At 39.4% G+C, this 16,092-nt stretch overlaps 2 protein-coding genes and 1 pseudogene across 2 annotated transcripts; 2 read left to right on the top strand and 1 right to left on the bottom strand.

Moving 5' to 3' along the window:
* Positions 1–1,751: 1,751 nt before the first annotated feature.
* On the bottom strand, positions 1,752–6,533 carry LOC111324943 (interstitial collagenase). Its single transcript, XM_022928604.2, has 6 exons — positions 6,255–6,533; positions 4,626–4,880; positions 3,973–4,222; positions 3,587–3,808; positions 3,016–3,295; positions 1,752–2,409 (listed from the first exon to the last, which is right to left on the bottom strand). Exons 1-6 carry the CDS (start codon positions 6,351–6,353, stop codon positions 1,902–1,904), a joined length of 1,614 nt encoding a protein of 537 aa, XP_022784339.2. The 5' UTR covers positions 6,354–6,533; the 3' UTR covers positions 1,752–1,901.
* Positions 6,534–9,833: 3,300 nt separating this feature from the next.
* LOC111324946 (melanocyte-stimulating hormone receptor-like) lies at positions 9,834–11,208 on the top strand. Its single transcript, XM_022928609.2, has one exon. The coding sequence runs from the start codon at positions 10,102–10,104 to the stop codon at positions 11,065–11,067; it is 966 nt and encodes a 321-aa protein (XP_022784344.2). The 5' UTR covers positions 9,834–10,101; the 3' UTR covers positions 11,068–11,208.
* Positions 11,209–12,975: 1,767 nt separating this feature from the next.
* Positions 12,976–14,840, top strand: LOC148729522 (melanocyte-stimulating hormone receptor-like; annotated as a pseudogene).
* The last annotated feature ends 1,252 nt before the right edge of the window (positions 14,841–16,092 follow it).

Here is a 16,092-nt window from a genome sequence, read left to right as displayed (position 1 = left end):
TGTCTTCATTCTTAGGTTTTCCTCTGTTTTTTTTTTTACGGTAACATAAATTTGTCCTTCAAGAAAGACTTTGAGGCCCCATTGAAAAAATTAGATCTAGGGTCCAAAGAATTGATTAAGTACGGTGTAGTTTAAAATTGTTTTGACCGAAGGGCGACGTGGAGTAAACGAAGTGGAATACACCAAACTCATTAATTTTTGTCCTCAGCCGGCAAATATTCACTATGCGTTTACTCGTTCTTCGAGTGCTAACTTCCCCGTGCGTGGGCTCCTCGTCGTCCTCGCAAGTTAAAATCTCGCGCGCATATCGCAAGAAGTACGGGTGCATTACTCTTATGTCTGGTAATAAAATCAGTGGTCTTCACGCTTGTTTTGTTTACGTGCATTGCTCCAGATTCGTTAAATAATGTAGAGCTGCAAACTGAATTAGATCAATATCATCAGTGACATGTTTTTGGTAAAAAAAAGGTATTCGTACGAGTGAATTAGATTTTTTCGTCAGAAATGTGGGGTGCTTAAATTATGTAGCAAGATAAAATCTAAATTAGGCTCTCTATGCTATGTACTTTACAGGCTTTAGAGCTGTTGGATTTCTCCTTCTTGCACAGCTGGACACTTACCGACATAATCCAAATTTAGGCCACGAAACAGCAAAATAATAATGTTTGTGGTCTGCACAATGCAATTAGAGATTCCCATGCCAAAAAAAAATCCATATCGGAAAATTTTATAACTCCGACCAACCAGGGAAACATGACAAGTCGGCAAATTCGGCATTGACAGAATACAACGTTAAAATAAAATCATTCTATTCGAAAACTCTGTAAATATGCCTTAATGGTTGTATGATTCTACTCCTTGCTATCTTATATGGACGATAGGAACTTTCCATTCACGGTAAGGAAATTTCCGGGCAAGTATGGTGTCTCCGCCATCGCTGTTCGATTGGTGCTCGCGGAATCTTATCCAATATTCAAGCAATTCGAATGAACAAGCTGAATATAGCTATCCCTTGCGAAGGTCTGGTTACCGATTCATCATTTCTAATCAGTATCCGATCGATGGAAAGAAATTTTAGAATGCTTCGGCACAGCAGGAGAATACGTAGTTTAGTGTTTTTATCAACACAACTCTTATCATTGGAATTATGAAAGTCAAACATTGGTTAAAAATACCTGAAATGTGTTCTCCGTACTCTTTCTACTGAAACTATACCAATCAAAAAGGTATTACAAGAATATCAATGGAAAATAATTTTTATTTTTCCGGTTTGTTCAATATCTATACTATATTCTTTGTCTCATAGAAACAGACTTTATCTTCTTGATAAAGAGCGAACATACAACTATATACCAAATTCGATAAGATTTTTTCCACATTTTTAAATGCTTTATACAATAATATGTAAAGTTATTTGAAATGGAGTGAACTATTTCGATTTTCAATCTTTTTTCTCCAAAATGATGAAAATGTTACATGTGTGAATGATGATGTCTATAGTTACATTGAGACGGCGTTCTCAAAATGTACATCAGAATATTTTCCTGGAGAAGTCCGTTTTTAACTCTACTATTCTCATTTTCTTTGTGAGCCACTCCAGAGTGTTTTGCTACAGTTCTTAAACCTGGGATTTTCTCGAACTTCCAACAGCCGCCGTCCCCATAAAATGAGTTTCGTTGGTGGCGTTTACATATTCACCATCGAGATATTTCATGCAAATACTTTAGTTTTTAAATTCATACAACAAAGATACTCTTTTCATTGGGGGTATGACCCGTACTAATATTCTTTAGAATAAGATTTTAAAATGTGAGTTCGGGTCCACAAAGGAATTTCGAGAACTCGACCAGTGCGCTGGTGGGCAACAGTTGGTCGTTTTTTATATTCATATTGAGCTTAGTTCAATACTGATAAAGTCTTAACCAAGTTAGCATGCCTCCAAGCAAGACAAGAGTATTTGGTAAAACAGAGGAAGAAGACGACCTCCCGGGGGATATTTTTCCTTTGATAAGTCCCTGTTGGTTACATCCCATCCAGTAGGCCGAAATGTCCTTGGGATATCCGGCATCAACCCGTGGTCTTCCTCGGCGTTTCAAAGCGTAATAGCTCTTCCCTTTCAAGAAGTATGTTTTGCCATTCTTCCACTGCAAGGCAGCGTTCAGATCATTTGGAACATCAAGCCAGGCTTTGGAGATTTTCTTGGGGTACCCATAGTCAACTGTTCGTCGATAATAATTATAACGCCAATAGTCCTCTCCCTTGAAGAAATACATGCGACCATTCCCAGCCCATTCGACAGCGGCATCCATATTGTACAGTTCCTTTGGAAGGCCCATCCCGCCATCTTTATGTGGAACAGTGATGTCTATAGGTCCTCGTATTAGATGCTTGTTTTTTAAGATCCAGAATCTGTGAAAAGAAAAATATGAATGTATCAATTACCATTGAAACCTTCTTGAGAAGAAAGAAAATGGCGAAGCTATTTCAGATTGTTGGATCGATTTGATCAAGCCATTCAGTCCGGCGGAGATAAAGAAATCTGTCTGAGTTAAGTAAATATATGATTTTCCTTGAAGTTAACGCAGAATGCCATTTTTTTTAATAGCCTAGAGGAAATGCAAAGTTTCTTGAGCAGAGAATTGTAATTTTATCGACGGAGCTTCATTAGATAATATCCCTCTGATATAACCTAAGAGTGCAAGGGTTATTTCCCTGGGGTAATTTCCCACGGGGTTTTTATTGTAGAGGTATTTTCGTAGGACCAAAGAAGTCACCAGAGTCGTCAATCAGAGTGAGAAATGCTTCTCAAGGAACTAATGAGAGCTATATGGAAAAAACGCGTAACAGCCTGAGGCTTGGGGACGACGTAAGAGCCCAGGGCCAGATTGGCTCAGTGTAGTTTTGCGTCTCAATGGTCCAGAGCATGGCGCGAAACATTTCGACCAGTCACAATGTGTGAGCTGAGACTCAATTAAAACTGTGCGAGTGAAACTGATGATTTATCCTTGAACTTACTTGGTGCCCTTGAAAAAGTATGTCCATCCATTGTATCGTCTAGTAACTGCAGCGTCGATGTCATCTTCTAATCCCGCCCAATGGTCCTTTATTTTCATAACTTTACCTGCACCCGTATCAGCGATCTCTGTGAAATACGCTCCGCTAAAAGCGAACGTTTTCTTGTTCTTCGTCATAACCATAGCGTCAAGCTTCTCCAGGGAACAAAAATCTGGTATCCCAGGGGGCTGTGTAGGATTGGTGTGGGGAGTAGGTGTGACAAGGTCGATTTCTGGTTTACCTGATTAAATGAAATCATAAAAAAATGTTACGCCGATGAAATTGAAGATGAAGAAAAGAAAAAGTGTTTCCAAATATGATGAAAGGCTACGTGATTATAAGCAATTTGTTTGGGCACAGGTTGGAGATCAAAGCTCTGGAGAGGAGCGTGAAATATATAATTTCGAGCTACCTCGCAACCTACCATCACTGCCGGGGAGGTTATTTTAGTGTCAGCGGTAACCGCTTATAATTTTAAGAGCAAGAAGCGTTGTACAGGTTACTAGATGTGAGTTACGGAACAGATCGTTACCATAAAGCTGCTGGATTCCTTCTACATCGTCCTTATCAAGCTTCAGACCGGGAGTATAACCCAGATAAAAAGGGAACATAACAGAGTCGATATGCCAAGAATGGTCTAGTCCCAGGCTATGACCGAGCTCGTGTAGCGAGAGCCAGTTGAGATCCACCTTGTCTGGACTGCCACTGATATCAAATTCTTCATCGTTGTCAAAATGTAGATCACCTGCCAGACCTTTAAGGAAACATTAACTGTTAGAGAGATTGCCTGTGGTGACGGCTTTTTTTCTTTGCATGCACCGATATACTGAAATAGAACCATACAAAAATGCTTTAAACGCAGACAGCACTTTGACTGAATCAGATAAATATCAAAATTATTTCCAGTTTAGAACACACCTTTGTTATCAAGAGGAAAAAACGCATGTGCCAGCTCTTTTCCGGGCCCATCCGCTGGTCTGCTGTCTCCGTGGTAACCAGTCACAAAACTGATCATAATGTCTGCTTCTGTGTTATCGTCAGTGATGCGTTCGAACTTTATTTGGCTGACAGCTGACCATGAATCTAGAGATTTTTTTATTGTATCGTCGACTTCTTTAACTTTAAGCTTGGTCGTTGATGGATAGTTAACGATTCTGTAGGTTAACAGCTGTTGGGAGAAGTTAAGAATATTGTTATCAGGTCGCTGTCAGAAAGAATTAAGCTCAGTTCACTTTACATTCAGCCGCTAATCCTAGCTCCGTTTCTATCTCGCTCATTCCCAACATTCCTTGTTTATTTTTGGTTTATTATACCCCGTCTATCTTTTCGAGCTGTCTCTATTGCTTAACATCAGTGACCACTAAAAAAAACACCACCATCGTTATGGCGGCCCTTTTAATTTTGAGGGATTGTTACCATGGTTCTACTCTGGTTACGTGATTATTGTGAACAGATTGTCATGGGAGGGAGGGGGGAGTTTCACTTAAGCCTTGAGTAAATATAGACATAGTGTCTGATCTGGACCTCTGTGGACGTCAGGAATTTAACAGTCTTTGGATAGTGATACATACCTTTTTGTTCCATACCGTCCCGTGCACAGCATATCGCCGCTTTCTCTTAGCGGTATCCGATGGCCCAAAATCTGGCACTGCACAACGCTTTACGTCTAGCAAAGCTGCAGTGTCAGGGTCCTGAAGACTTCCGGTCTCTGCCAGTCCCCTCATGTGTTGGAGATTTTTCACGGCCAATGTAACATCTTCATTGGTAAGATCTTTTTCTACTCTAGGGTCTGGTTGATGCAAATATCCATACCTTACCATGAAATCCTGACGGTAAAAAAGGTAAATAAAATGATTATGAATATATAATTCAAAATAATAGGTCAGAAAGTTCTTGAAGCAAAAATAAAACGATGTTTTAGGGGAACGCATTGGACACATGTCTTTTTTTCATGCACCGGTTTCTCTCGCGCTGATGGAAAATTTTAAATGCGATCTATTCTCGAGAGCAAACCACGCAGGGTAAATAAGTTTGGCCGTGTAGTACGAACACAAAATATCAAAAACATTTTCCCGCTCACTTCAACGTTGGAAATGTATCATAACGAGCGGGATATAAAACTATTAACAGGCTGGCAGTCTCTTTAGCTTTTTCTCCATCCAGTCACAGCAAATTTTCGTTTGAAGCAAATAGGAAGAGTTTTTGTTTTCAGTTAAGAAACTTAGAAAATTGAACATTGTCATGAGTTGGATCGGAACAGAAACAATATGTTCGAAGAGGAATCTTTCGGTAATTTATACAAAACGTTTTTGTTGCAGCATCTATGTATAAAATGTATGTAAAAAGGAAAAAAAAATTATCCTAATTTGTAAAGTGACTCCTTTGGTTCAAGCCAATATCTTTCTTGGTGTTCCTACATACTACTTGGTTTCGACTGGTTTTACTTTTCATCAGAGTTAATAGTTGTCCGCGGAAAATTCCAAATGTCTTTTATAACAGCGCGGAAATAAACGTCTTCAGCAGTCACAACGGAAATTTTGCATGTCAAATGATGCCGCAAAATGACAACATTTTCTGCCTGAAGGTCACAATCAATTTGAATTGCAGAAACTTATGTTCTTGTATTTATTGGAATGCCATCTGCATACGCAGGTCAAAATAAACTAGCTGAGAAATGTTATTCTTAACGCTAGCAATCAAAGCGCCTAGGCAAAGAACTCCACTAATGATGCTGCGAAGCGACTGCTCTTAATTAGATAATTATTCATTTATTGTTGATTTACTCGTGAACGTATCGCTAGTCGACGGAGCGTGGCATACCGTCACAGTGGTAGATTGTGAACAATTCCATCTTTTTGTGTGCGCTATCGTGTTCATTTGATATTTCAAAAACGTGGAATCGATGCGGAAAAGAGTGTTTTCTCTAGAAATTTCTCTTGATAAATGAATCATAATTGTACGTGACAGGCGAAACTGCAACAGGAACCAAAGCAGGTTTCAGTACATTGCTCACAATGCACAAACAGTAGCTTTGTGTTGGATATAAAATTTCCAATGTTTCCTTATCTTTAAGAAGCTAGTAGCCGTAATACAAACATAATTACCGAGATTCACAAGCTCAATATCGACGACAAAAAGTCATTCTTTCCCAGCCTATTCTCTACGATAATACGAAATATTCAGCAATGTGTTTCACTTACCATAAGCTCAGCCTGTTTTCTAGGACTCACAACAGCTTTTCCATGCACAAACGCATCGAGAGTGCAAAGAGCCAGAACTGTAAGCAGGAATCGCCCCATCGTGATAAAAAAAAAAACGAATTAGATAACGATACGATCTATGGGTCTTCTAAGCGATCGTGGTGTCTCGGTCACTTTGATTACCCTTGCATTATTTATATATGTTCGACCAGACCTACTCAAATATCGCATTTCCTGTTCACTCGCCCGCATCGCTTTACGTCACTAAATGGGCGTGACCGATGACAATTGAGAGTTTAAGTGTCAGCGGCGCGTTACGTAGTGATAAAACATATGCGACTCAGTTCACATGGAGAAGATTTTACGACAAGTATCGCTGAATGTTCTTTAATTAGTCGAACAGGGGTTAATTTTTCTAAATCTAAATTTATCATGAGCGTGTCACTGCAAATGATTTGATTGCTGGTTAACGGATATAAATCTGTTGTGATAGTTTGCGACGGATGCGGGTTATTTGCGTGAACTCTAGTGTTTAGATAATACCATATATGGAAATCGATTTTTTATGGTGCCGTAGGCAAATTGCGTAAGAGGATTAACACCTTCAGTGACTCTACGGAAAAAGTCGGAGGAGATAAACTTTGATGAGATGCGCTGATTGATTTACTCTGCACGCTTTGTAAAGTTTTATATGGAAATCACGCTCTGAAACTACTACGATTCCGACTTTATTCCTTCCTTAAACTTTGCACAATATAAGAGGAAAGTTCACAGAGACAATGCAGAGACAATACGGTGATAATCTGTAAATAGTCTAATATGGAAACACCACAGGCAGCACTCTTTTATATATATAGCATGTAGCTAATTTTTTTTCACAAGAGTTCATTGGACTGTGTATCAGCGAATCACTTCCACGACGAAGCCAACCATTGCTTTTTTTTAACGATTTTTAATATCTAAGGCTCTCAATTACACACATAATGTCATCTTTGTTAAACACAGCTTGTCATATCTTACTAAAACAATCGTTGCCGCTTTCAGTATAGTGATATTGTTTCCGAATTTTTTTTTAAACAATAACAATAGTTGCTTACAATATTAAGAATTCAACAGCTTATTTGGCGATTTAGTGAAGCATGCCTTTCTTATCAACAGAAGGAAAGTCCCTGTAGATCGGCCCAAATGATAAGCTTCTTACATTATTACTCACTCCTGCTCTTATCAAGCAATATAATTCCTAACTTTAGATAAACAATTATTTGGTGGCTCGATTCCTCATGACAGATCGAAGTGGAACTTATCTGGTATTTTCTCGTTCAATATTTTGCCCTTGAATAACCCTCCCACAACTGACTGACATTATAACATAACCAAAGTAAAGCGCGCGCTCTGATTGGTCAATTTAGCGTCCCCCATTTGCCCATGGGTGTACGCTGCTGACGTGAGCAAATGCAACGACTATTTTTCCGCGAGCGCTTGTTTTTTCTGGTCACGTAAGATTTGTTAAATAAAAGGGAACTCTTTAGCTACAGTGTATCAATGTTATTTTATAAAACAAATGGTAAACACCACAGCGTACACTATTGAGTTATGGATGCAGTTGGGAGGTTTGCTAAGCACTCAAGAAGCTAGAGTCGCTCTCGGCTATCGCCTCGAGCGACTCTTACGCTTCTTTCGTGCTTAGCGACTTCCCGCGTGCATCCATAAGCATTACCTCGATCTCCCCATCTTTTTCTTACGCAGTCAGGGGGAAGTCTAAGCTGCTTTCGAGAAATAATGTAACGTGTATGATTTTCTGAGTCATTTCTGCTTGTGAGCCCAGCATAAAAAGACATTTTCTCAATGGGGATCGCAGGGTAAGCGATCGGTTATCGAGGCAATAAGAGGAGGCTTACTCTGGGACCTTAAGTTGCCTTAAGTCGCCTTAAGTTGCCTAAAGTCGCCTTAAGTCGCCTAAAGTCGCTTTAGGTCGCCTTAAGTTGCCTAAATTCGCAATGGTACATACGCAATGTTATAAGGGTTCCACGCACCCAGCCTTTCCATGCCCAGTTGACCCAATTCACCCCACCCTAATCATATTATGTTTATTGGAAGGGATTCTGTACACATTTTTAAGGTTTATGGCGAGACTGTTGCTAACTTTAATTTTATCACTTCAGTCAAATAAAATTGCTTTAATTAAGTCGCCTTAAGTCGCCTCAAGTCGCCTTAAATCGCCTAAAGTCGCAATGTTTTTTCCGCCAATTTTGCTTGAGTCGCCTTAAAGTCGCCTTAAAGTCGCCTTAAATCGCCCAAAGTCGCCCAAGGTTAGGGCGACTTAAGACCCCACAGTAGGCCTTAGAGGTTTGTCGCTTTAAATTTTCCATAAATGAACTTGACTGCGCAGAGACGCAACTTTCAAGAGATAGAGCGTGAGTGGCCAATTTATTTTGTTTTCACCGTGACCAACGGGTGCAGATCACATCAAACTTTATGAAGTACTTTTTCTTTTTGTTCTTTCTTTCTCGTATCTAAGAATCTAATTGCCGCTTTAACACCGTCTCCGTCTCCGTTGTCGGTTCTTTTTCATCTTTAGTATGAATCATAATTTTGATAACAATCACCATTATTCCCTTGGCGTATATTCTCCCCTCAAGTAACGTAGTTTTTCATTTCTACTCTAAAATGAGTCACTTAAACGTGTAATAAGCGGATGGTGCTTTGGTGATATGATGCATGAACTTATGAAAAGGCGAGTTTTATAAACTGACGGTTCTGCTTTTCTAGGAACAGAAACAGACAGAAAAAGAAGCTTTTGGATGAAAACAACAGCAGTAGTGACTCCTCAGAACACAGAAGGTAGTTCTGGCCACGTGCAATCGGAGTATGAGAGACTAATCTCGGTTCGTTAAGACGCGGGCCATATTTTCGCTTTGCTTAGCAGTTTATTTTAATTTTAAAATAGTAAATAATATGAGTATTTAAATATATTTCAAGACGCTTCGTGCGAATATTCATTTTGAAAGACGATTTTGACATTTAGCTTAATTCGGACTTTTAAGTCTTTGATATCTTGTTTTATTTGATTTGATTTATTTTATTTAAAAAAAATGACCCTATCTTGACCCTATCACTCCTATGAGTGACCAAAACAGAATTTCTCCTTATAATATCAATACAACATCAAGCAGACAAGTGATGATGATAAAGAAAAATATCAACTAGAGAATTATTGGCTGATCAGATACCAAATTCTCCTAAGTAACATCATAAGAATTGTATGACAGACAGTAGGGAGATCTCGGGCGGGATTGAAAAGGTTAAATGTCTAATTTAGTTGAACATCCCCGCCTGTTAGAGTATTAGCTTAAAAATTTACGTTCACCTATGGAGTCCATGATAATTGATCGAACTCTTTATTTATTTCTGAACTCGTTTATGTCTCAATTATACGCACAATTAGAAATTCAAACGGCGAAACAGCTTGTTGTCTTAGTCTACGCACATTGGGTTTTGTTATGTAAACTAGTCATTATCAGCAACATTTACGCATTTTTCTGGTGCCATATGGCACAAGTCAGACAAGCTGATCTGGTAGTATCATAAAATCTGCTTCCTGTCGCTTGAGATCATCTATGCTGTATTGCAACATTGGAATCAGTGTTGAAAGAGCAAAACTTATCCAGTTTTCATCCACTTGACCCGGATGATGACTTGCGCACAGGTTGTCGAAACGTCAGTCACTACCACCGACTACAGTCCTTCTCAGGACAACACTCACCCGGACGATCAGACTACACCTTCACATACATTCTGTTTGTCTGAAGTTCCCACTTTTAATTCAAGATAATCGAAGAGTGACATCATGAGCGATTTCTATTGTGACGAGTCTTTCAAGTATTATCCCACCAACGTCGACTTCAATGATCTTCAGCCAACCATCATCGCAATCTGTATCTTCAACAGTTTTCTTACTTATACCGCCATCATGTTGAACATTATGACAATTTACGCGATGTACAAAGCTTCGACAATTGCAAAACCCTTAAAAACCCTTCTTCTGAACCTCGCCCTTTCGGATGTCGCTGTCGGTTTATTTGGTCAACCATTTTACACTTCACTTCTGATCAAGTGGCTTCAAATGGAGAATCCAGGCTGTAACACATACCGAATGCTGAGTGTTTGTGCTAGTTTCTTTTCACATCCTTCGTTCCTAGGTGTTGTAGCTGTAAGTGTAGACAGGTTCTTAGCTGTTCATTTTCATCTCAGGTACCAAGAGCTTGTGACTCACAAGCGTGTAGTTTTTGTGGTGATTTCTTTATGGGTGTACAGTGCATTTGTTTCTTCAATAATATTGTGGGGGCTACGTAGCACGAGGGATGCTTTTGGTTTGGTAAGTGCAGTGGTTGGTTTCATTCTCACTTTCGTGTTGTATATCAAGATATATCACACTGTTCGACGGCACAAGAGTCATATACAGTCCATGCAAATACGAGAAGAAGCTCAGTCTGATGAGATAAAAAACTTCGCTGCCCACATTAAGTCTACAGTTGGTGTATTCTACGTTTATCTCGTGCATATAGTTTGTTATGTGCCTTTTCAAATTTTCTCGGCTGCCATCAGATTTCATGGCTCGAGCATTGCTATGAAAAAATGTTATCTTCTTTCAGTGACTCTGATCTTTCTCAATTCGTCTCTGAACCCTGTCATTTACTGTTGGAAGATGAGACATATTCGACGCGCCATTATGGAAATAATACGGAACGTGTCTCGGAGGAGACATCCAGCTCGCTTTATTCACCATGGGTCGCGAACTGAGCGATGTGCCTAGTAATAACCACACCCCTCGACGGTGTTATGCTTACATGAACTATGTGCAGTTTGTTTTCAGCCGGCAAAAAGTGAGAAAACCAAGAGTATTTACGTGAAAGATGCAGCAGCCGAGCCAGAAAACGACAGTATACAAATTATAACAGGGAAATATAGAAACTACATTTTTAAGGTTTATGGCGAGAGTGTTGCTAACTTTAGTTTTATCACTTCAGTCAAATAAAATTGCTTTAATTAAGTCGCCTTAAGTCGCCTTAAGTCGCCTCAAGTCGCCTTAAATCGCCTAAAGTCGCAATGTTTTTTCCGCCAATTTTGCTTGAGTCGCCTTAAAGTCGCCTTAAAGTCGCCTTAAAGTCGCCTTAAATCGCCCAAAGTCGCCCAAGGTTAGGGCGACTTAAGGCCCCACACTAGGCCTTAGAGGTTTGTCGCTTTAAATTTTCCATAAATGAACTTGATCGCGCAGAGACGCAACTTTTAAGAGATAGAGCGTGAGTGGTCAATTTATTTTGTTTTCACCGTGACCAACGGGTGCAGATCACATCAAACTTTATGAAGTACTCTTTCTTTTTATTCTTTCTTTCTAGTATCTAAGAATCTAATTGCCGTTTTAACACCGTCTCCGTCTCCGTTGTCGGTTCTTTTTCATCTTTAGTATGAATCATAATTTTGATAACAATCACCATTATTCCCCTGGCGTATGTTCTCCCCTCAAGTAACGTAGTTTTTCATTTCTACTCTAAAATGAGTCACTTAAACGTGTAATAAGCGGATGGTGCCTTTGTGATATGATGCATGAACTTATGAAAAGGCGAGTTTTATAAACTGACAGTTCTGCTTTTCTAGGAACAGAAACAGACAGAAAAAGAAGCTTTTGGATGAAAACAACAGCAGTAGTGACTCCTCAGAACACAGAAGGTAGTTGTGGCCACGTGCAATCGGAGTATGAGAGACTAATCTCGGTTCGTTAAGACGCGGGCCATATTTTCGCTTTGCTTAGCAGTTTATTTTAATTTCAAAGTAGTAAATGATGTATATAAGAACGATCCTTCGCAGTAAAGCACTATTTGAGCAATAGTGGAAATCAGACCTGAAAAAAATTTCAGGCCTGTACGGGATTCGAACCACTGACCTCTGCGATACTAGTGCAGCGCTCTACCAATTGAGCTAACAAGCCAACTGGGAGCAGGCCATCAAATTAATTCGATATAAACCCGTAGATGATAAATCGAACAACAACAAACACTCATATGTTTCATATGTTTGTTGTTGTTAGTAAATGATATGAGTATTTAAATATATTTCAAGACGCTTCGTGCGAATATTCATTTTGAAAGACGATTTTGACATTTAGCTTAATTCGGACTTTTAAGTCTTTGATATCTTGTTTTATTTGATTTGATTTATTTTATTTAAAAAAAATGACCCTATCTTGACCCTATCACTCCTATGAGTGACCAAAACAGAATTTCTCCTTATAATATCAATACAACATCAAGCAGACAAGTGATGATGATAAAGAAAAATATCAACTAGAGAATTATTGGCTGATCAGATACCAAATTCTCCTAAGTAACATCATAAGAATTGTATGACAGACAGTAGGGAGATCTCGGGCGGGATTGAAAAGGTTAAATGTATAATTTAGTTGAACATCCCCGCCTGTTAGAGTATTAGCTTAAAAATTTACGTTCACCTATGGAGTCCATGATAATTGATCGAACTCTTTATTTATTTCTGAACTCGTTTATGTCTCAATTATACGCACAATTAGAAGTTCAAACGGCGAAACAGCTTGTTGTCTTAGTCTACGCACATTGGGTTTTTTTGTTATGTAAACTAGTCATTATCAGCAACATTTACGCATTTTTCTGGTGCCATATGGCACAAGTCAGACAAGCTGTTCTGGTAGTATCATAAAATCTGCTTCCTGTCGCTTGAGATCATCTATGCTGTATTACAACATTGGAATCAGTGTTGAAAGAGCAAAACTTATCCAGTTTTCATCCACTTGACCCGGATGATGACTTCCGCACAGGTTGTCGAAACGTCAGTCACTACCACCGACTACAGTCCTTCTCAGGACTACACTCACCCGGACGATCAGACTACACCTTCACATACATTCTGTTTGTCTGAAGTTCCCACTTTTAATTCAAGATAATCGAAGAGTGACATCATGAGCGATTTCTATTGTGACGAGTCTTTCAAGTATTATCCTACCAACGTCGACTTCAGTGACTTCAGCCAACCATCATCGCAATCTGTATCTTCAACAGTTTTCTTACTTATACCGCCATCATGTTGAACATTGTGACAATTTACGCGATGTACAAAGCTTCGACAATTGCAAAACCCTTAAAAACCCTTCTTCTGAACCTCGCCCTTTCGGATGTCGCTGTCGGTTTATTTGGTCAACCATTTTACACTTCACTTCTGATCAAGTGGCTTCAAATGGAGAATCCAGGCTGTAACACATACCGAATGCTGAGTGTTTGTGCTAGTTTCTTTTCACATCCTTCGTTCCTAGGTGTTGTAGCTGTAAGTGTAGACAGGTTCTTAACTGTTCATTTTCATCTCAGGTACCAAGAGCTTGTGACTCACAAGCGTGTAGTTTTTGTGGTGATTTCTTTATGGGTGTACAGTGCATTTGTTTCTTCAATAATATTGTGGGGGCTACGTAGCACGAGGGATGCCTTTGGTTTGGTAAGTGCAGTGGTTGGTTTCATTCTCACTTTCGTGTTGTATATCAAGATATATCACACTGTTCGACGGCACAAGAGTCATATACAGTCCATGCAAATACGAGAAGAAGCTCAGTCTGATGAGATAAAAAACTTCGCTGCCCACATTAAGTCTACAGTTGGTGTATTCTACGTTTATCTCGTGCATATAGTTTGTTATGTGCCTTTTCAAATTTTCTCGGCTGCCATCAGATTTCATGGCTCGAGCATTGCTATGAAAAAATGTTATCTTCTTTCAGTGACTCTGATCTTTCTCAATTCGTCTCTGAACCCTGTCATTTACTATTGGAAGATGAGACATATTCGACGCGCCATTATGGAAATAATACGGAACGTGTCTCGGAGGAGACATCCAGCTCGCTTTATTCACCATGGGTCGCGAACTGAGCGATGTGCCCAGTAATAACCACACCCCTCGACGGTGTTATGCTTACATGAACTATGTGCAGTTTGTTTTCAGCCGGCAAAAAGTGAGAAAACCAAGAGTATTTACGTGAAAGATGCAGCAGCCGAGCCAGACAACGACAGTATACAAATTATAACAGGGAATTATAACATAACCAAAGTAAAGCGCGCGCTCTGATTGGTCAATTTAGCGTCCCCCATTTGCCCATGGGTGTACGCTGCTGACGTGAGCAAATGCAAAGACTACTTTTCCGCGCGCGCTTGTTTTTTCTGGTCGCGTAAGATTTGTTAAACAAAAGGGAACTCTTTAGCTACAATGTATCAATGTTATGTTATAAAACAAATGGTAAACACCACAGCGTACACTATTGAGTTATGGATGCACTTGGGAGGTTTGCTAAGCACTCAAGAAGCCAGAGTCGCTCTCGGCTATCGCCTCGAGCGACTCTTACGCTTCTTTCGTGCTTAGCAACCTCCCGCGTGCATCCATAACTCAATAGTGTACGCTGTGGTGTTTACCATTTGTTAAATATAGAAACTACAGTCAACAGTATTACTAGGTTTATTTTCGATGGAAAGTGAAATTGTTATAATTGTTAAAGCAAATAAAAGCTGTAGCAGACGGACATATTGTTTTTGTATGGACGTTTTTATCACTTTTCGAAAGCGTTTTATGAGCAACATAAGATAGATAAATGCATAATAATGTATAAGCGAATTAATGGGCGTTGGCCGAATTATCTAAATGAACACCTAATTTTGAATAATAAGCGGCACTCCCGAAACACTAGATATTCAAGCATTAATGCTGTTTGTCCTAAATACAAAAGAGAATCAGAGGGAGGACGCTCTTTCGCTGTTTCGGCTACAAGACTGTGGAATAGTATACCTATTGAAATTAGGAACTAGATTCTATAGCATGTTTTCAAAAGAACATGTTTGCCAAGATTTTTAAGGAACAACAATGTTTGCATCATTTTACTATTTAATAATATCTTCTTAATTGAATCTTGTCTTATTTTAAATGCTTATTTTAAATGTTTACATATTTTAGCTTACATATTTATAGGATTGTATATAGTTGTGTAATCTGTAAGGGCCACAAGTTTATTAGCCTCTGGCTATTAAGTGCTATACCCTCTTTAAATGAAGGCTTTCATTCATTCATTGCTTCGAACGAGGAACTTAACTTCGTGTAAGGCCCCGACTTCTCGCGCTCCTCTCGGCTTGTCTGTCGTATTTGTTATAAGGAGAAAAGCGCAAAACGGTAGGCTCTCTATGCGTCTTTGAAGTCAATTTCTCATTTTGAGATGGTAATGGGGAATAACTGTTTTTACTTTATTTTCTAATAAACCCTACGCTATCCTACCAAATGAGACGATGCAGCAGCCAAAGCAGCAGCAGCAGCTAGTGCACTCACGATTCAGCGGTTAAGATTTGTCAATTTTCTCTCCTAACGGCTAAATTTTTTGGCCGGTTTACAGCTAACGGTTATAATTAACCCCATTGAGAAGTTTATTGCTGTATTGGCTGTCTATTGGTTCTTTGGCTGACAGGCGCTGACCACAGAAAACTTGATGAAGCGCCCTTTGTTATTGTCCATCCTTAGTTTCTATCATGAATATGGTAAAAAGTACTACTATTACGGTAGTCTTTCTATATATTCCCCTACTGACGTGATTTCACGACCAAAGTAAGTCAACGTGTGGTAAGCGGATAGAGTTTATGGTAATGTAGTCTCCTTCGCAGCCGTTGTTTGGGCTCGTCACGCAACGCTCCTTCCCCCACCAAGCTGGGTTAGGGTTAGGGTTAGGGTTAGGGTTAGCGTTGCGTGACGAGCCCAAACAACGGCTGCGAAGGAGACTAATGGTAATGTCGTG

The sequence above is a fragment of the Stylophora pistillata genome, chromosome 6, assembly GCF_964205215.1.
Source record: "Stylophora pistillata chromosome 6, jaStyPist1.2, whole genome shotgun sequence".
Lineage (NCBI taxonomy): Eukaryota > Metazoa > Cnidaria > Anthozoa > Scleractinia > Pocilloporidae > Stylophora > Stylophora pistillata.
This window is presented reverse-complemented; position numbering and strand designations above follow the sequence as displayed.

Bases quoted from the DNA above. Each gene is read 5' to 3' on its own strand.
- LOC111324943 (XM_022928604.2), bottom strand. From the start codon at position 6,353: ATGGGGCGATTCCTGCTTACAGTTCTGGCTCTTTGCACTCTCGATGCG. The intron at 3,296-3,586 runs GTAACGATCTGT...TCATTTAATCAG, and splicing joins AGGAATCCAGCAGCTTTATG to GTAAACCAGAAATCGACCTT. The intron at 2,410-3,015 runs GTAAGTTCAAGG...TTCTTTTCACAG, and splicing joins TACTTTTTCAAGGGCACCAA to ATTCTGGATCTTAAAAAACA.
- LOC111324946 (XM_022928609.2), top strand. From the start codon at position 10,102: ATGAGCGATTTCTATTGTGACGAGTCTTTCAAGTATTATCCCACCAAC.